The following is a 20,891-nucleotide window of genomic DNA, read 5'->3' on the forward strand; positions in this document are numbered from 1 at the left end:
TGTGTGTGCAGTGTGGTGTGTGACATGTATTGTACTGTGTGTGTGTGTGTGCAGTGTGGTGTGTGACATGTATTGTACTGTGTGTGTGTGCAGTGTGGTGTGTGACATGTATTGTACTGTGTGTGTGTGCAGTGTGGTGTGTGACATGTATTGTACTGTGTGTTTATGTGTGTGCAGTATTAGGCCACATGCACATGAACACGGGTGAATTTTGCAGTGGGGTGATCAGAGGTCGCACTAACATTTTTCCAGAAGGGTAATAATACTCCTCTCACCATTTTTGAGGAGTATTTTTAGCCGAGGAAGAGTATGGAATTTTCAGTTAATACAAATATATAACTCCAAGTTGTATAAATTGTTAATAGCCAGCCCCAAACCCCCTACCTCCCCACACTGAGCAGGCTGGGGCTGCCGCCTGTAAATTTATTTCATTTATTTTTCGGGGGTTGAGGGGATAACACTTTTTTTTACACTGTTTATTTTTTACTAGATAGTCCTTCCCAAAAACATAAGCCTTCTGACCAATGCACTTGCGTTAACTAACTAGCAAGATGTGTTTGGCCGCGATAAAGTTGTTACTTACTGAGCACAAGTGTTTTGGTTCAGGGAGGATTTTTCTCAATACAATGTGAAAACATTGGGGTCTTTATTTTATCCCTTATTTGAAATGCCTGGATCATTGTACAAGCACTGACACCTCCTGTGCCCTCCTCCTCCTCATAGATTGTAAGCTCTTGTGACCATTGTACAAGCACTGTTGCCTCCTGTGTCCCCTCCGCCTCATAGATTGTAAGCTCTTGTGACCATTGGACAAGCACTGTCACCTCCTGTGTCCCCTCCTCCTCCTCATAGATTGTAAGCTCTTGTGACCATTGGACAAGCAGTGTCACCTCCTGTGTCCCCTCCTCCTTCTCATAGATTGTAAGCTCTTGTGACCACTGGACAAGCACTGTCATCTCCTGTGTCCCCTCCTCCTTCTCATAGATTGTAAGCTCTTGTGACCATTGGACAAGCATTGTCACCCCCTGTGTCCCCTCCTCCTCATAGATTGTAAGCTCTTGTGACCATTGGACAAGCACTGTCATCTCCTGTGTCCCCTCCTCCTTCTCATAGATTGTAAGCTCTTGTGACCATTGAACAAGCACTGTCATCTCCTGTGTCCCATCCTCCTTCTCATAGATTGTAAGCTCTTGTGACCATTGGACAATAACTGTCACCTCCTGTGTCCCCTCCTCCTCATAGATTGTAAACTCTTGTGACCATTGGACAAGCACTGTCATCTCCTGTGTCCCCTCATCCTTCTCATAGATTGTAAGCTCTTGTGACCATTGAACAAGCACTGTCATCTCCTGTGTCCCCTCCTCCTTCTCATAGATTGTAAGCTCTTGTGACCATTGGACAAGCACTGTCACCTCCTGTGTCCCCTCCTCCTCCTCTTCATAGATTGTAAGCTCTTGTGACCATTGGACAAGCACTGTCACCTCCTGTGTCCCCTCCTCCTCCTCATAGATTGTAAGCTCTTGTGACCATTGGACAAGCACTGTCATCTCCTGTGTCCCCTCCTCCTTCTCATAGATTGTAAGCTCTTGTGACCATTGAACAAGCACTGTCATCTCCTGTGTCCCCTCCTCCTTCTCATAGATTGTAAGCTCTTGTGACCATTGGACAACCACTGTCACCTCCTGTGTCCCCTCCTCCTCATAGATTGTAAGCTCTTGTGACCATTGGACAAGCACTGTCATCTCCTGTGTCCCCTCCTCCTTCTCATAGATTGTAAGCTCTTGTGACCATTGAACAAGCACTGTCATCTCCTGTGTCCCATCCTCCTTCTCATAGATTGTAAGCTCTTGTGACCATTGAACAAGCATTGTCACCTCCTGTGTCCCCTCCTCCTTCTCATAGATTGTAAGCTCTTGTGACCATTGGACAAGCACTGTCATCTCCTGTGTCCCCTCCTCCTTCTCATAGATTGTAAGCTCTTGTGACCATTGAACAAGCACTGTCATCTCCTGTGTCCCCTCCTCCTTCTCATAGATTGTAAGCTCTTGTGACCATTGGACAAGCACTGTCACCTCCTGTGTCCCCTCCTCCTCCTCTTCATAGATTGTAAGCTCTTGTGACCATTGGACAAGCACTGTCACCTCCTGTGTCCCCTCCTCCTCCTCATAGATTGTAAGCTCTTGTGACCATTGGACAAGCACTGTCATCTCCTGTGTCCCCTCCTCCTTCTCATAGATTGTAAGCTTTTGTGACCATTGAACAAGCACTGTCATCTCCTGTGTCCCCTCCTCCTTCTCATAGATTGTAAGCTCTTGTGACCATTGGACAAGCACTGTCACCTCCTGTGTCCCCTCCTCCTCATAGATTGTAAGCTCTTGTGACCATTGGACAAGCACTGTCATCTCCTGTGTCCCATCCTCCTTCTCATAGATTGTAAGCTCTTGTGACCATTGAACAAGCACTGTCACCTCCTGTGTCCCCTCCTCCTCATAGATTGTAAGCTCTTGTGACCATTGAACAAGCACTGTCATCTACTGTGTCCCCTCCACGTTCTCATAGATTGTAAGCTCTTGTGACCATTGTAAGAACCACTATTAATCAATTGAACTCCCTGGGAATAGGTCAGTCACAAAAACCTGTGAGACCCCACAGCAGGCACAGGACCACCACAGCAAACATACGACCACCACACCAGATGACAACAAACAGCTTTGAAATCAAACGCTTCTCCACTCTCCTTCTAGCTCTCAGACTTTGCCAAGTCTGCTAGTGCGCATGTGCAGCTATATCTATTAGAACTAGAGAGACGGGTCAGGAGGGGAGGAGGAGCAGAGACCCCAGTAGTGGTCACATGTCCTGTCCTCCTCCCTGTGCCTTGCCCCGCCCCTTTTTAGTGTAATGTGATTCCCCTGCTGCTCCATATATGTGATATGACACAGGACACAGCAGCTTGGAGGAGACAGTGACCGGCAGCAGTGAGTGCTCAGGGGGCGTGGCTTCAGCTTCCCTTCTGCCGGCAGAAGCAGAGACGTCTCTGCAGTGTAGTGGGTCCGTGTGCACGTGACTGCTCTATGTCTGAGCTCCGCTGTCCGCTCTGCTCCTTACACACTAGCAGGCGGCAGCTGCACATCGCTACTGCGGAGAGCCAGCGCTTTTACAAGAAAATCACCAAGCGTATTTATACGCTTGGTGTTTTTTTTGGAGAGTAAATCAGCCTCTGCATGCGTCATAGACGCTTGTAGAGGCGTTATCGCGATCTCTGGGGGTGATAACATCTGATAACAGTGGGGTGAATGGTACTTATCTCGCCACTGTCCATCGTAAGGGACTGTGTGGGATGCAAAGATGACAGGTCTTACTCCTGCCGTCTTTGCATGTATGAGGAGGTTCTGCAGCAGCTGAGGCTTGTGCGTAACAGTGTTCCTCCCTGCTGTGCTAAGCCACCACTGGACAAAAACAATGGTATTTCCCTGTAAAATAAAAAACTAGATAATTTACACTGGAGCCTGTGATGCTTGACAACTCTTCCAGGACTCTGGCTTCTTCTTTTTAATGGACTAGATCTGGCTTCTTCCCACCTGATGAGAGATGCGGCTTTCAGGCGTGCGCAGAAGAAGGAAGAGTGCTGGACGAGATGTCATGCATCACAAGCGCGAATGTAAATTATCTATTTTTTATTTTAAAGGGAATTACCATTGTTTTGCTCCAGTTGTGGCTTAGTACAGCAGGGAGGAACACTCCTTGTTGTCCTAATGATTACTGGAGCGATTGTTCTGTCAGTGGCCCTTTAAACATATTGTACGGCTCTCGCAGAATTATATTTTTAAATATTTGCCGCTTATGGCTCTCTCAGCCAAAAAGGTTCCTGACCCCTGAGCTATACTATTGGTTTATAAAAAGTTGGACATACATTTTATAGGAGATCCGCACCAATCAGATAGCCACAGACAAGCCCTGTGAACACCTGAATAAAAGGGTACACAGAGCTGTGATATCCTCATTGCCATAGATCCTATTTCCAGATATTGAATTTAGTAAATACTTGTACACATCACAGATTTGCCCTTGAGGTATCATGGGATCTGCATATATCCCTGCAGGATAGGTGAGGGCCTGGTTATAACATAAAGCGCATTGTGTACTGAAGCCTCTGGCTGAAATCACTTTTGATGTGTGGGAATAAAAAAGTGTGTGTTTACCAGTGGGATCAGTGGTATAATATAATCATTGTTGTCAGATGTTCAAAGCTTTCCATGCAGCCAGGGTGTGGGATGAAACCCAGAATAACAATAGCTGTGTCATAGACAGCGAACCACATGGCCTATAAATCTTACTATGAAATAATAAGCAAGTCTAGGATCAAGACATGTGCAGTCAGGGTTATAATGAAATGCATATTGTGCCATGCTTATGGCCAGAACATTGTCTTATTTCAGATCCTTAGTGACAAATATAAAACTGATTTATTTCTTCATGCTGAGGGAAAAGATAATGCATGCCACACACCGAAAAAAAAGAAATATATAAACATATATAAAAGCATTCCTAGTTCCTATGCATGAATGATAGTCACACAGAACATAAACATATAGGGGGGAATTTATCATGAATTTATCATGGTCTCTGTGCCACACCAGTGTTGTAGGAGCCCTGAAATAATTGTAAATGCTATCTTATTGCTAGTACTTGCGAGCAACTGCTATTGCTAGTACTTTTGTGGGGGAGAGGGGACGTGGCCGGCTTGGGTATGGACGTGGCCAGTGGGGAGTGTACCTAATATAGTGGCCGGTGAGTGTACACTGCCAAAGTGTTTTTGTATAAAAAATAGTTTTACAGAAAAAAAGATATGTTATATTGTACCTTTCATTAGCATCTGCTGTGTGACTAGGCAGTTGCCAATTGGGAGGGGCTGGAAAGAAGCAGTTCCCCCCACCCACCCTTGGGAAACATGTGACCTTTTCAAATAAATTAATAACTCCCCACACTCAGGATTGGCTGTAGAGGAGGAGGGGGCGTCGCTAAGCCCAGTGATGGCTGTTTTCATATATTTGAAAAGGTCACATGGAGAAGCTGTTCCCCAAGTCTGGGGGGGGGGGACTGCTCCTTTCCAGCCCCTCCCAATAGGCAACTGCCTAGTCACACAGCAGATGCTAATGAAAGGTACAATATAACATATCTTTTTTTCTGTAAAACCAATTTTTAATACAAAAACACTTTGGCAGTGTGCGTACTATGCTCTGTGGGGACTGGGGGAGTGCTCAAAATGGGTCTCCTGGTGACAGGTTCCCTTTAAAGTGGAGATGTATGTCTCATATTGGGGGGGGGGGCAAATTTATTAACGCACTTGCACCACAATTCTGGTGGTTTTGACTAACGAAGGGGGAGTGGCCTCACAAGAAAGGGGCGTATCTTGCAGGAAATTGATCAATGGCCCAAATTCTGTGACACCATTGAAAACGCACATTAGAAAATAAGCCTATAAATATGCAGTGTAATGACTATACAGGCAGTCCCCTACTTAAGAACACCCGAGTGTCCCCTAGTTACAAATGGACCTCTGAATGTTGGGAACTCACTGTACTTTAGCCTTAGACTACAATAAACAGCTATAACAGTTATCAAAGGTGTCTGCAATTTAACTCTATTGTTACTCCTGGTTCTTATAACAACCCAACAATTTTTAAATCCAATTATCGCAAGACCGAAAAAATTTAGTTTGGAGCTACAATTATAAAATATACAATTCTCACTTACATACAAATTCAACTTAAGAACAAACCTACAGAGCCTATCTTGTATGTAACCCAGGGACTGCCTTTATAAGCATAAAATATTCCAGATCTATCATTCAGCATTAATTGCTTTTAAGGGTGATGCCACACGTGGCGTTTTGAACGTGTTTTTGGCACCTATTTAAGCAGTTTGTCAAAAAATTCATGCGTTTTTGACCAGTTTGTATTAAGAAAATTGGTCAAAAACCGTTAAAAAACTGCTTAAAAACGGCCCAAAAACGCGTTCTAAATGCCACGTGTGCCATCACCCTAAGGGTGGTTTCTTGCCATTTTTTCTCTGCAGGAATTGACATATCTTTGCATTACATGTTTCCTTGGTTTCCAGCTCAATAGTAACTGTGAAATACCTTATTTTGTGTTAGTACCATAAGAGATTTCTATGTTTGCTTCCAGGATCATACCCACTCTTAGCAGGGGTAGGGGAAGAGTAGAGCTGCAGCTAAACCAACAATGATACAGGAGTTCGACTTTAGGCTAGCTTAGACCCCTGTAGGCACCGCACCAATGGCAGAGTCACAGATTGTAAATCTGCCTTAATAGAGCAGGAATACAAGAATAACAGCCATCACCTATAGGTTTGAAATGCCACAAGTAGAGATAAAGATGAGATTAAAGAGACATCTGTAAAGAAGAAAACACTTTTTCATATGGCTGTAGACATACAGGTAACTAATACTCACTATGTGTACATTAGAGATGTGACATTAACCTCAGGGAGAGTGGATGACAGGACATGTTACTACTTATTACAAGGTCCTAAGAAGATGTTTATTACATAATAATAGAGGGATTTTTATGAGGGAATGACAGACCTGCTTTCAGTGATTTATTCAGTCAATCACATACAGCATACCATACAGGTTTTAATATACAGAAAGCTTCTGACATTTTCTTAGACTGTATGTATTTCAACATTTTCCGAGGCCCAGGTTTTTCTTTCTTTTTTTTCTAGACATGATGTTTTTTTGTTTTTTTATTAAGTTGTGTTAACACAGTAGAAATAAAAACACTTTTTTAATTAAAATATCTTAAAAAAAATACCCCAAACACAAATATAATCCCAAACTAGACCCTTTCTATTCCTCTCCCACTACTTGTTGTGTTCAGTTTTCTGTCCCAATCCTTCCATAAGCTTTTTGAAGTACAAATGCATGTGTAAAGTACAACCAGAAAACATTACAAACAACAAGCATAGAAAGCCTTGAAGCCTTGAAGACTTGAAATGCATTGAATTCTGTGCGAAGGAGAACGAAGGTCGGACAAACACGTAGAAACTCACAGGTTTTCGTCACAAAAAAGGTCCTTTTTATTTTTGCATCTGTACCTGTTCTAAATTGTTCAAGGAGGGGCTTGGTCCTATTGCAGATGTGTTTCACGTGAAATGCTTGGGAATAAGCATCACGTTTTGTGTGTAAATAAAACATGGTGGGAGATTTAGCGCTGCTTCCACTCCAGTTTAAGAAATTTTCAATTACTCCTGTGACTACGCCACCTCCACCCCATGTTGGGGGATTACTATTTGAACGTGGAGTTGTTTTTTTTACACAGTTTTCATACTGTTACTTCTATAACTCATGTGCAAAGTGATTGTAATATTTTTCTCTAAACAGTTAAAAAAAATTAATCTGTTTGGCCATAATAACCATTGTTAGGAAATAGGAGAAGCATGCAAGCTGAGAACACCATCGCAACTGTGACACATGGGAAGAGGTTGGGAGGTGTAATGCAACGTTTGTGAGAAGCTTGTGGAAGACTCTGCAAAAGTAATAATAAAAAAAACCTTAAAAATTCTCTCTTTTTATTCTGGCATTTGCCAAATATAAATAATGTTGATAGTCCTAATTGACCTAAAACTGGAAAGGTTTATTCTGATTTCATGTTAAAAAAAAAACATGTCTATGTGTCCTTTTATAAAGTGTAAAGTTCTGTTTTCAACTGTACATAACAAATCACAGGCCCCCCAACAGTTCTGGATTTAGAGTGCTACAAAACCCAAAAACTGCTACATGTCTCCTTACAATGGGCGCTTGTCCCAACCCTATTGATTCTCTTTGTTAGGGCACATTCACATGGCCGTCTGCGGGGACGTACATGCGGCCGCAAATTTGCGGCCGCATGTACGTCCCCATGTACGTCCCCATAGACGGCAATAGCGGCACGGCGGGGATCCGGTGCCACACATGTGTGGCACCGATCCGGGCCGCACACTGCAGAAAGATAGAGCAAGCTCTATCTTTCGGCGGATGTGCGGCCGTGCGCCGCTATTCTCTATGGAGGGAGGAGGGGCCACCTCCTCCTCACCTCCAGCACACGGCGGTATGCCCGCACGGCGGGCATACCGCGTGTGAATGTACCCTTACTGGAGACAGAAAGGGGGGGTCTGATGACAAATAAGAATGGACGGCTCATACACTCCCCCTTCAGGTCTGTAAATGTCATTACTAGAAAGCTGCCTCGGAACATCTTGTCTAATCTCCTCTAGATCAATACCTTTATATTATGTATGTAAGATCCTGGCCACTTACGTTTGCACATGTGATCAGTGCAGCGCTCTGGTACAGAGGATTTCTAGAGGTCAGTACGTACTTCTGCAGCTTGTCTCCCGCTGATGTCAAGACAAAATCTTAAAAGGTTATACCATAAGAAACACTAACCCCTTCCCAACTCATAGTTTTTTTTAATGGTAAATGTATGAGTGCAGGGTCTGCCTGCTGAGACAGTGTCAATCACTTGAAAATCCATTAATACGAATGGATGTGATTGGGGATGTTGGGGAGCTACGGATCTCATAGATTGTAAGCTTTTGGGATCTCACTCCTGCTGTTTCATCTGGCCATGTTATTGCTCTCTAATGTCTTATTCTATTTGTATATGTACCCCATGATCTGTAAAGTGTTGCGGAATATGATGACGCTATAGAAATAACGAATTATTATATTAGGGTCTGCACAGTAGATCTCAATTTTTTTAAATTCCTTGACAAGATTTGGACGAATATTTTATTAAATACTAGAATGGATGCCAAACTCTGACTTCATGGAAGTGCTGAAATGGCACCTGGTGTTTAAAGATTTTTTTTGGAATTATAATATTGCTGACCATTCTGACTGGTACACTGACTCACCCTTCCCCCTGCTCCCTCAGCACTGAGAATACAGCAGGAAGTTCCTCCTGCAGTATTGCTGAAGATGCAGGGGGAAAGGTGCGACAGTGTAACAGTCTATAAAGCCAGAGAGGCAGTCTCTAATTAACATAATTTTAAATGTTGATTCTAGAAGGAAGGAGGCCATGGATAACAAATATAAGAAGATTTATGAGTTACTGCTTCTGGTTTATCATGATGGATTTTGATGGTAGAGTCCCTTTAACCCTGAAAATCCCCAGCACAGTAACATTCTACTCTTTATACACAATGTGAGGCACAGGGGGCGTAGCGGATAACAGCGCAGTATTGGGAAGCACTGGTGCTATCATGTAGGAGGCTGTGTGCCCTGTGCTGTGGGAGCTGTCACTGTCCCCTGTGACTGGCTGGGGCACATGCTCCGCACATCTGATTATTTGTGTCCCTCCTCGCTTGCAGTGCTCCTGCTCGTGGTGGACCGTACCATGTGCTGGCTGCAGTGCGGGGGGAGTTTTTTCTGAGGATGTTTGCCAGGGCTGCTTACTAGTGTATAGTAGCCATATAACAGTAGAGGCAGCGCGGTGTAGTATAGACAGAGTATAATGCACTGTATGTGGGGGTGGATATAGCTATCATAGGTGTAATAGACATAAGTGTAATACGGCTCCCCCTCCTGAGGGGTCCGTAGACCCTGCTGTGGGGGAGACGCACACAACAGCCGGTGTCTGCACCTTATGACAGCTCTACGAGGTGCTGAAGGGACAGAAGCCGGAGGCTCAGCATCCGGTACCGCAACTAGAGCCGCAGCGTGTGTCCCATGCCAGTGCCCGCCAGTCCCCTGTGCTAGGTGCTGTGCCCGGGGAGGAGTGACACTGCCATGCACTGATTGCCCTCCTCCTCATCCAGGACATAAATGATAGAGGATACCATGACTCTGCTGTCTCTGCTGGGTAGGATCATGCGCTACTTCTTACTCAGACCCGAGACCCTGTTCCTGCTCTGCATCAGCCTGGCGCTCTGGAGCTACTTCTTCCACACGGACGAAGTCAAGACCATCGTCAAGTCCAGCCGGGACGCCGTGCAGATGGTGAAGGGCAAGGTGGCGGAGATCATGCAGAACGAGCGCCTCGGGGGACTCGATGTCCTGGAGGCTGAGTTCTCCAAGACCTGGGAGTTCAAGAGTCACAACGTGGCCGTGTACTCCATCCAGGGCCGGAGGGACCACATGGAGGACCGCTACGAGATCATCACTGACCTGCTCAACAAGAGCCACCCCTCCATCTTCGGCATCTTTGATGGGCATGGAGGAGAGGTAGGTAGAACAAAGAGGGCAGGGGGTAGTGGGCACAGACACCTACCTGGGTGTGTGACATTACACCACTATGTACCTGCCTCTCATATTATACAAGGGATGATCTAATATATAGACACAGGATATAGTAATGGGCAGCGCCACCATTGATCAGCCAAGTGGTCATGAAGAAATGTCTAGCAGTGTTACCCACATCTATAAGACAGCGCAATAAATTTGGCGTAGTTTATATCCGTTTCTTCTGGTTTTGTACTGTCTCCATTTTGGCCTTCTGAATAAATCTGCTACGCAAAGGAATACGGGTGAAATATCAGCGCTCCGTCTATATGACTACTCTGTATTGTGTTGGAAATATACCGACCTAACAATGGGTGTTACATGGAGGGGCCACGTGAAGTGTAAAATATTGTAGGATCCACACAGACAAGCACCGACCTACTATCACTAATTATGAGTGCAAGGACTGGAGATCTGCTGGGAGTTCACATCTGGCCGATTTGTAGCAGAAAAGTATCCAATTCTTTTACATAGAACTTATAGTTCCCAGAGATATAGCCCCAGTAATTGTCTCTAGTAATGTGATAGCCACGTATAGACTGATAACCTCCCCTTTATCAGTGACCACTGCACGTCCAGAGGATGCATGTAGTACAGACAGTCCCTGGGTTACATACAGTAAATTATCAACATCCAGAGGACCGTTTGTAACTAGGGGTCGTCTGTAAGTCGGGTGTACTTAAGTAGGGGACTGCCTGTATAATGTTATGGCTTGGTGGTGCTATACTATGAGGATCTGGTGCTACATCACACTATAGCTGGAGGTGTATTGAGCTACTGCCTATATGAAGAATCTAATACAGAGAATTGGTATGTAAGAACGATCTTCTTTCATTGGCTTATTAGTCGGCGCTTGTTTGTGAAGCAGTGTTGTATCACCCTATCTATGTGACATGTGCCCTCCAGGATAGAGAGGACTCACTCGCCACCTTCTGCTTCTATAGTTAGTGCACCTTTATATACTGTGGGATGTTATCTTCTATGTATAAATGGCTTGTATGTCCTTTGTACAGTGTCTTATCCTCCCAGATCATACAACAAAGTCATAGAATCGCTTCATTTGTTAACACGTATTTGCCTTTAAGGCTGCATTCAAATATAGACATTAAGGGGGACTTTTCAAGCTTGTTTCTTTTGTCCTGAGGTTATACCTTACCATGAGGGAGAGGGAGTGAGATTGCAAACATTGTTGTAACATGTTATTAGTTATGTGTGATAACTCTGGTGAACATTAGCTTGGCACACAAAACATTACCCACGAGCTCACCCTTTACCTAGTTTTCTATAGACATCAAAACTCTAGATTGTAACTTTTTTGATACTAGAATTCTGGAGAGTTCAGGATCCGATATTTCTATAACAAAACTGATTTTAGATCTACTATATGGGGAGCATGCGTTATTTTTTGTTGGTGCCCAATTTTAGCGGTGCTTTTATGATATGGCGCACGGCCCTAACGTATTTGCCACTCTGTAAGAAGAACAAATGAGCGCCAGAAAATGAGCAAAACTGTAGCACATCATTAATATGGCGCATATGTCCCAGACCACAAAAAGACCCACTGGCTATGAAAAATAGCGTAAAGCCAATAATGAATGCCTATGGTCACATCATAAGTTTATATATTACTACTACTAATAATAATAATTCCTTTATTTATATAGCGCACACATATTCTGCAGCGTTACACAAATCTTGCCAAATCAGTCCCTGTCCCCAATGGGGCTCACAATCTAATCACCCTACCAGTATGTTTTGGAGTGTACTGGCAGGACCTGAAATGGGGCGCATGATAAAATGTTGCAGATGATCAGATCCACATAGAAAAAAAATCCAAGTTGAGATCTGTCACATAACTTTTTATTCCTGTATGATGCGTCTCTATGAAAATACATTGTGAAAAGTACAATAAACTGTTTACAATAGTTCTGCTGGTGTGGACTGTGACTAAATCTGAAATGTCATAGGAAATCTCAGAGGAAGCTGCAATTATCACCACATAACCACATTTGCATCTGCTCCGTGACGCTGAGCTGCACAGTTGTCAGGTCGCTAGTATTTGGGGTGAAGATAATGCAATGATAGGGATGGAGCAGTGGTGAAGTGTTGTCCTTTCTGCAATACGTTCCTGGAAATGACAGTACTACGTTGAGATTGAGTTTTATGTTACTTGTTTGAGGTTAATGCTTAGCACACTCGGCAGTGATCATGAAAGGATATTAAAATAACTGTAAAATAACAATTGTTATATAGTCACCTATGATGCTATGAGTCACTGTACTATAATAATGATTTCACTATGAGACAATAATCATCTAATCATGAGAACGGGGATCCCTGAGTGTCTACGTATCAAATCAAAAAAGCTTTATTGGCAGGACTAAATACATGTTAGCATTGGGATTGTGGGGGATAAGGTAGAGTGCATGGTGATGGAGAACAGGGTGATGTGGGACAAGGGCTGTGGGGTGTTATGGTAGCCTCAGTCTATGGCAGGTAGTGACATATTGTGCCTCTATGGCCATTGTGGTCTCCTCTTCCCCCAGCAGGATGGAGATCTTATCTCCCTTCTCCGTGGAGCTGATGCCCGGGAGGAGATTAGAGAGTCTCCTGAAGCGAGTGTGGACTCGTCCTTGGTCCAGAGCAGTGCAGGTGGTGCTGGATTAATGATGACCAGGTGCCACTTTTGATTAATCTGGCGCCCCCTGCACACTCCACAGGGAAACTGCACCAAGTGATTTTTGCACTACTTTTGATAAATGTGGGACACTGGCAATAGAATGGCCCACATTTATTAAGCCCCTACCCAGGATTTTTGTTTAAATTTGCAAATTCTTTTTAAGTGCAACTTTCATTTTTGCGTATTTATTTTTTACTCCCCACCTTCAAAAATCTAAAACTTTTTTATTTTTCCATGTAAAGAGCTGTGTGAAGGCTTGTTTATTGCGTAAAAAAAATTTCACTTCATAGTGACGATATTTAATATTCCATTCCATACACTGGGAAGGCTGAAAAAAATTCCAAATGCAGTGAAAATGGTGACAAAAACTCTATTGCACCATTTTCTTGTGGACTTGGATTTTACGGCTTTCCATGTGCACCCCAAATAACATGTCTCCTTCATTCTGTGGGTCAGTGTGATTACGGGGATACCTCCTGTACAAAATAAAATCTTAATTTTGCCATCTGGCACTAATAACTTTTTCATACTTCAGTGTACGGTGCTGTGGGTGGTGTTATAGTTTGCAACTTTTGATGCTGTTTTCAATGCTACCATTTTAAGGACTATACAACCTTTTGTTGGTCCACTTTGTTGGGGCAGTGTAGGGTGCGCCAGACTTATGAAGAATGTGCGCCACAATTCCTGAATCAGAAGCACCCTGGACACTCTACAAACTGCACCTAGTTTAGTTTGCACTATTTTTGATAAATGTGACCAATGTAAATGCCATGTAATTCCCATGAGCTTCTCCCGGCACCTTTTTCAAATGGAATTGAAACATTGTGAGGGAGATCCAGTAAGACTCACTTTAAGAATGCCAGTCCTAAAACTACCCATATTCACTAAGAAGCTCCTTCCTTTTAGTGTATACAGGCAGTCCCTGGGTTACGTAGATAAGATAAGGGTCTGTAGGATTGTTCTTAAGTTGAATTTGTATGTAGTTCCAGACCATTTCTTTTTTTTGCCCAAGTGATTAATGGAGTTTAAAATTTTTTTGCTGTAATGGGACCAAGGATTATCAATAAAGCTTCATTACAGAAGCTTACAGCTGATTATTGCAGTCTGAGACCATAGTAAAGCATCCAGAGAGCTTCACCAAGGGGCACAGTGGGCAGAGGTGTCCGTCTGTAACTATGGGTCGTCTGTAAGTCGGGTGCTCTTAAGTAGGGGACCGCCTGTATGGGAGTAAACTCGGTCAGTCCCAAACTTTTGACCACATTGGAACTGGCAGAGTTTTCTACTGTAGTCTCTGCCGGTTTTCCTTTCATGCTCAGGCCCACCCTCCCGGCTCACTGACCGGTCTCTGCCCCCACATACACATAGTGGCATAGTGACACATAGTGTCAGAGAAACTACGAAAGTGCCAGGGACAGAAAGATTTATATGGTTTCTCTGCCAGAAAACTGTCAGAGAAGCCATAATAAGTCTCCCCTTTGTGGGAACACGGCTTTATACAAATCCAGTATTGGAAGCCGTTTCAGGGTAAGATGGATTAGTATGGACCAATTTAGGCTCATTTATATATTATACAACTCATTTATGACAATACAAAGAGTAGTAAGTTGTTTTAATATATTTAAAAAAAAACCTCGGTATAAAAGACTTCTCCAATAACACAGTAAATGTTTCGTTGAAATTGTTTGTGAAATTAATTTTGGCCTGACATGCAGTATACAGCGTTCCATCAGTAAGATTGTCTATATGATATTATTCTACTTCCAATTTACATTTCTCAACCCAGATGACAGCCACATGCTCCCCATATATTGTCATTAGAGCCTGTAACACAGATCCATACTTCAATCAATACCATGGGGAAAATACTAACGGCAACACAAATGAAGAATACTGGCTAATAGGTTCTTAACAAATACAATGTGGTGGTTTTTCCCCCCATACAAATCGGTATGAAGTACTGAATGTTATTCTGCGACAGTTTCCTCTCCTATCAATTAAAATAATGGCAATTTGTTTTAATTAATATACCCCGTATATCACAAGGTCATGGTCTATGTTTTCTTGAATTATTACAGTAGACATTATAATATCATTTCATTATGGGCTTTATGGCATTGTCCAAAAGTGAAGAGATGGAAATCCTATCAGAATAAAAAATAAAAGGACCAATTAGTTCAGGACGGCCAGGAAAATAGATAGTGGGTGCAGATGTTTGGATGGCCGCTCTGTTTTCCAGGAAGGTATCATGTCTGGTCTCACGCAGCAGTGATGGAGATATAGAGCACTAAAGCCAAAGTACAACAGCAAAGAATAAATCAATGCAGAGCAGCCGCAGCTTTCTCCTTGATAAGTAATTTCCAAAGTGAAATCATTTAAAGCGCTAAAATGTTTCCAATGTCACAAGAGACACACGGGCGTGAGCAGTCACATTGTCCCCCTGCCTTTCTCTGTCACTATATAGAGCAGGTTATTGGCTGAGGCAGATATTACTGATGGAATATATCTATCCAAAATTAATTTCACAACTAAATGCAAATAGACTGGTTTTTAGGCACTTACAATGTTGCTGGAGGAGTTTTTTTTATACCACCACTTTTTTCTAGACATATTAAAATAACACACTACGTTTTGTATTGTCATAAATCAGTAATATAATATATGAATGAGTCATAATTGAGCCATTCTAGTCCCCCTTACCTTCAAACGGCTTCCAATATTGTATTAGTATAAAGCCATGTTCACACATAGGGAACATTACTCATACTGTATCTCAGGGTCGCCTTTTTTGTGTGCCTGGTTTGTTCTTTTTCTCGTAATTTATGTTTGTTGTTGTTTTTCCATGTTAAATGTGTTTTGATTTGTCGCACGGGCAATTCGTTTGCGCCTTATTTGTCACAGACTATTCCCCTAAAAAGTAGACCTCATGTACAGCCAGTAAGGAAGCTAGATTGAGAAAAGGATTGACAGAACAGTTCTAGCTCTATTTTTGTACAAAAAAAGTATGTATGCATGTAAAATGTCCCGACTACATTTAGTTTTTTCATGCTAAATTAGTTTGCCTTTTTTATTATAATGTAGTGCGACGTTTTGGCATGGACGTTACAGATAGTCAGTGTAAAATTCCAGTGTGTGTGCGGGGACTCTTTAAGCAAACATTTCATGATCTCTCTAGTGCTGTGAGATGCTGTGTTTGACAATGTGCTTAGATTATCAGGGTCCAAGTTTATCTACACTTTTATTTAGCTTCTGAACATTCACTAGTATCTGACACATAGAGAAAAAGAGATGAGAAGGATCAGAGACGAGAGATGATTAGATCCAGGAAATGTATATTACACACAAATACACTCCAGCTGCGCTGCATCTCTGCTATAACACACACAGTCAGCTCTGAATAACTTGTTCCCATGCTATAAAGATCTTATGTTATCTGTAGCTTGTAGAGTAAGCTTCTCACACTGGTGCATGTTAGCAGGAAGTGCCTGTGTCTGAGCTTCTCTTGGTCAGGAAAAGCTATTCATGAGAAGAATCTGCCATGCACAACCCTAGTCAGAAGATTAAACATCAGATCCCTGGGCAACCAAAATTGTATATACCAGGACTGATGGGGACAGGTTGGAATTATATCTGTGAAATGCTGTGTTTTTTTTTAATAACATTGAATTAGAGAAAGTGTTATTTGTTATCCTGAGTATATCTAAGAATCTTGACTTTATGGGAATACCCCTTTAAAGGAAACCTACCACTTGTAGTGGCAGGTTTCTGATGGAAATACCGGGCACCAGCTCAGGGTGAGCTGGTGCCGGAGCTTATTTTAGTTAGTGTTTTAAACCACGGTATCGCGGTTTAAAACACTTTTTAAACTTTATAGCCGGCGCAGGCAGGTACGCGCTCGGCGCTTACCGTGCACGCGGCTACATAGGAAGTGAATGAGAGCCGCGCGCACGGTAAGCGCCGAGCGCGTACCTGCCTGCGCCGGCTATAACGTTTAAAAAGTGTTTTAAACCGCGATACCGCGGTTTAAAACACTAACTAAAATAAGCTCCGGCACCAGCTCACCCTGAGCTGGTGCCCGGTATTTCCATCGGAAACCTGCCACTTCAAGTGGTAGGTTTCCTTTAAATGTTAATGCAATGCAATTGGGCCAAGCTCCTCCCCACAGACTTGTATTTCAAAAAGCTATTCAAAAGCAATGTGTAAGACTGTGTTCACATGTGGCATTTACAATGCGTTTTGATATAGCAGTGGATATACACGTGGGTTACCCCTTATTTGCGTTCATTAGGTGCTGAATGTCTGTGACATTTGTTAATATTAGAGCTTGATACATGTCATATTACAGAGTTGTCTCCCCACAAGCATTGTAGAAATTTCACTTATTGAGTTACATTAGTGCATTGCGGCTTGTTTATTATAATATAATGAATTGTCTGATCTATGTAGGTCACTTTTACATTTGCCTGCTCATTCTTAATATATATTCTAGCTTTAGTCTTTTTCATTCCATAGCATGTTATTTCATCAGATGCTTACAATTCCGGCCTTAGACTTGGAGGAATAATTTGGATGTGTTGTTAGGTAACTGGCAGATGTTGCAATTCTCTTTCCAGCTTCATCTGTTTTCCTATACATTTTTTTAGATTCCTACAAAAGATGTAGCTGGATCTTATTGGTCATTGGTGGAGTCTTGTAATGCAGCCCAGATCACAGCGATTTACCCTATATCAAAGACGACATTTGTCTCCAGCCATTTGATTTGGTTTTATCTGCATGACGTGCTAATGTAATAGAGCTTTCACTCCAACAGATGTATACGTCTTGTTCTCTGCCGACCCAATTAATGTGAGAGTGACACTTCATTCCAGCAAATAGTGGGAGATGCTACTGTGAAAATACCATCTTAAATGGGAGATAAAGAATGGATCACATAGTATCTCACTTTTATTTTGCTTCTTACACATCATTATTTCATTCATCAATTATTTGTTGTTATTAAGGAGAACCTGTCAGGGCTATTTGAGACACTCAACCATCTATAGATCCCTATGGGCCGATGAATAGTATCCCAAATTGCCCATTCGTTTTTCCCTCTGTACCCGTTTAAAAAAACTTGTATACTTACCTTGGTGCAGAGCTGCTGGTACTTGTGTAGTCATGCAGTGAGGCTGCCATAGTACTCACTGGATTCACTGCACATGTGCCATAGGTACAGCGCTTACACAATGGGTATACCATTCCGATTTCACTGAATCACTGCGCAGACACAGGGAGCACCAAAGATGAGACCAGTGTGCCTTATTGGACTCATTCCTCAGTAAGTATAAGGGACATATAAAACAAGATTTTGGAAACTAAAGATCAGGCTAGTTGTTCAGAAATGACGGCGCAATGAGAGAAGGGAAGGAATGGGAGTCCAGTATTCCTTATAGTCACAAATTGTCTAAGAAGCTTTTCCCTCTGCATCAACGTCTTTCAGGTATTCAATGTAGATGTGGGACAGTACCTTAAATCTGTTAAGCGATGCAATAACAAGGTAAGATCATCAGGTTCTCCATGTGTCACTGGCTCTGCGATGTTCACGTGGATCCCATGTTTCCACTTGCGGTATGCAGCAGGCGGCTGTGTGAGTTACTATTTCCTCCAGATGGAAACTCGATCGCAGCCCTTTTGGTTCCACTTTACTCCGTAGTGGTCCGCATAGGAAAGAAAGGGATACGGAAAAAATAGTGCAGCAGAGCTTCTATTTAGTGAAGAAAATATTTTAATATTATACTCACAAAAGTAGATTAAAAAACAGGCCTTAAAAATAGATTGTGGTGCACGTTCGGCGTCAATACCCGACTCGAGTTTCGCCAGTAGCGGCTTCTTCCGGGGTGGCCGTCGTGCACAAGTTAGGATTTTTTTTTATAGTTACCTATACCACACCCTTCCTTAAAGGGGAAGAGACATATATTACTATATACTCTGTGTGGTTACCTATACCACACCCTTCCTTAAAGGGGAAGAGACATATATTACTATATACTCTGTGTAAACCATTTTCGGAATTTCTATACCATTATGTGTAAAGTGTCAAATGCAAAATATATACCAAAATATAAAGTGTCAAATGCAAAATATATACCACACCCTTCCTTAAAGAGGAAGAGACATATATTACTATATACTCTGTGTAGTTACCTATACCACACCCTTCCTTAAAGGGGAAGAGACATATATTACTATATACTCTGTGTAAACCATTTTCGGAATTTCTATACCATTATGTGTAAAGTGTCAAATGCAAGATATATTAATAAAGTGTCAGTGCAGAATATATTGATATAATAGCGCAACAGACAAAAAAATAAAATATATAAAAATGTAGAAACAACAATGAAAAACCTTATTTAGTTAAAGGAAACACTTAATTTCAAAGTCGGCATTAAGACCATATGGAGATAGTGTTTTTAGTTGGAAAATCCAGAAAGATTCTCGCTGATTTATCTTTTTTTCTATATCCTCTCCTCTCCAATGAGGAGATATGTGTTCTATAGCCATAAATGCCATCCCTTTGGGATTCTTACCATGGACTTTTGCAAAGTGTGCGGATAGAGAATGGTCAGTTTTTCCTTTTTTAATATTTCTGAGATGTTCTCCTATTCGAGTTTTAAGCTTTCTTGCTGTCCTGCCAATATATTTCAAGCCGCACGGGCATATGATCATATAGATAACCCTAGAGGAATCACAGTTGGTAAGATGTTTGATGTTGAACACTCTTTTGTTATCAGAGGTTGTAAATTGATGAATGCCTCCTGTGTTTAATTTGCCTATACTTCTACAGGCTTTACATTTTGTGCAGTGATAAAAACCCGTGTGGGACATTTCTGATCCCAGTGCATGATTATTAAGACTACTATGAACTATGTGATCTTTTAGATTTTTTGTCCTACGGTGAACTATTTTTGGTTCATCTAACAAATGTCCTACAATCGGATCATGTTGTAGGATGTGCCAGTGTTTTTTAATGATCCTCCTTATTTTATGTGAATCATAAGTGTGATTAGTGATAAATGGAATGGTCAGTTTGTTCTGTTTTTCCTCATTGCTCTTCCCATGGGTATCATTTTTTTCTCCCTGTGGTGTGATAGTCTCTAATTCTATTTCCCTCCGTGCTTTTTCAATATCCTTACTGCTATAGTTACGTTCTAAAAATCTCTCCCTCAGTAATGTCGCTTGTGTCTCGTAGTCTTTTTCTTTAGTGCAATTTCTTTTAATTCTTTTGAATTGTCCTTTTGGAATATTTTTCAACCAGGGGGTAAAGTGGCAACTATTAAAATCTATGTAACTGTTACAGTCAGTCTCTTTAAAATAGGTTTTTGTATAGATTTCATTTCCTTCTTTAATCAATTCCAAGTCTAAAAAACAAATATTTGTCTGACTAAAATTATGAGTAAAAGAGAGGTTAAAATCATTATTATTTATATATAGTATGAATTCTTCTAACAACTCTGGAGGGCCCTGCCATAAAATTACAATATCATCTATGTACCTTTTGTACAGCTTTAAAAATTTTTTATAGGGATTATTATTAAAAATACAACCATCCTCCCAGGTTGCCATATACAAATTGGCATAGCAGGGGGCAAATTTAGCCCCCATTGCCGTGCCGGACGTCTGAAGAAAGAACATATCATTAAACCAGAAATAATTTTTATACAGCCCAAATTTTATAAGATCTATTATAAAATCTTTCTGTTCCTCCAGAATAGTTTCATCTTTCTTCAAGAATTCGGACGTTGCGGCTATTCCCTGTGTATGTGGTATGCACGTATATAATGATGAAACGTCACAAGTGCATAAGATGGTATTTTCATCTACAATAACATTATTAATTATTTCCAGAAGGGTCCCTGAATCTTTTAAAAAAGCGGCTGTACTACGTACATA

At 41.8% G+C, this 20,891-nt stretch overlaps 1 protein-coding gene across 1 annotated transcript in view; it reads left to right on the forward strand.

Annotated features, from left to right (window-relative positions):
- Positions 1-9,580: 9,580 nt before the first annotated feature.
- The window catches only part of PPM1L (protein phosphatase, Mg2+/Mn2+ dependent 1L), a 164,826-nt gene continuing 153,515 nt past the window's right edge, over positions 9,581-20,891 (forward strand). Inside the window, exon 1 of the mRNA XM_072142900.1 lies at positions 9,581-10,225. Within this exon, the coding sequence (XP_071999001.1) occupies positions 9,827-10,225 (399 nt within the window). The 5' untranslated portion in view covers positions 9,581-9,826. The remainder of the gene's footprint in view (positions 10,226-20,891) is intronic.

Source organism: Engystomops pustulosus, chromosome 3 (assembly GCF_040894005.1).
Source record: "Engystomops pustulosus chromosome 3, aEngPut4.maternal, whole genome shotgun sequence".
In the NCBI taxonomy this organism is placed as follows: Eukaryota; Metazoa; Chordata; class Amphibia; order Anura; family Leptodactylidae; genus Engystomops; species Engystomops pustulosus.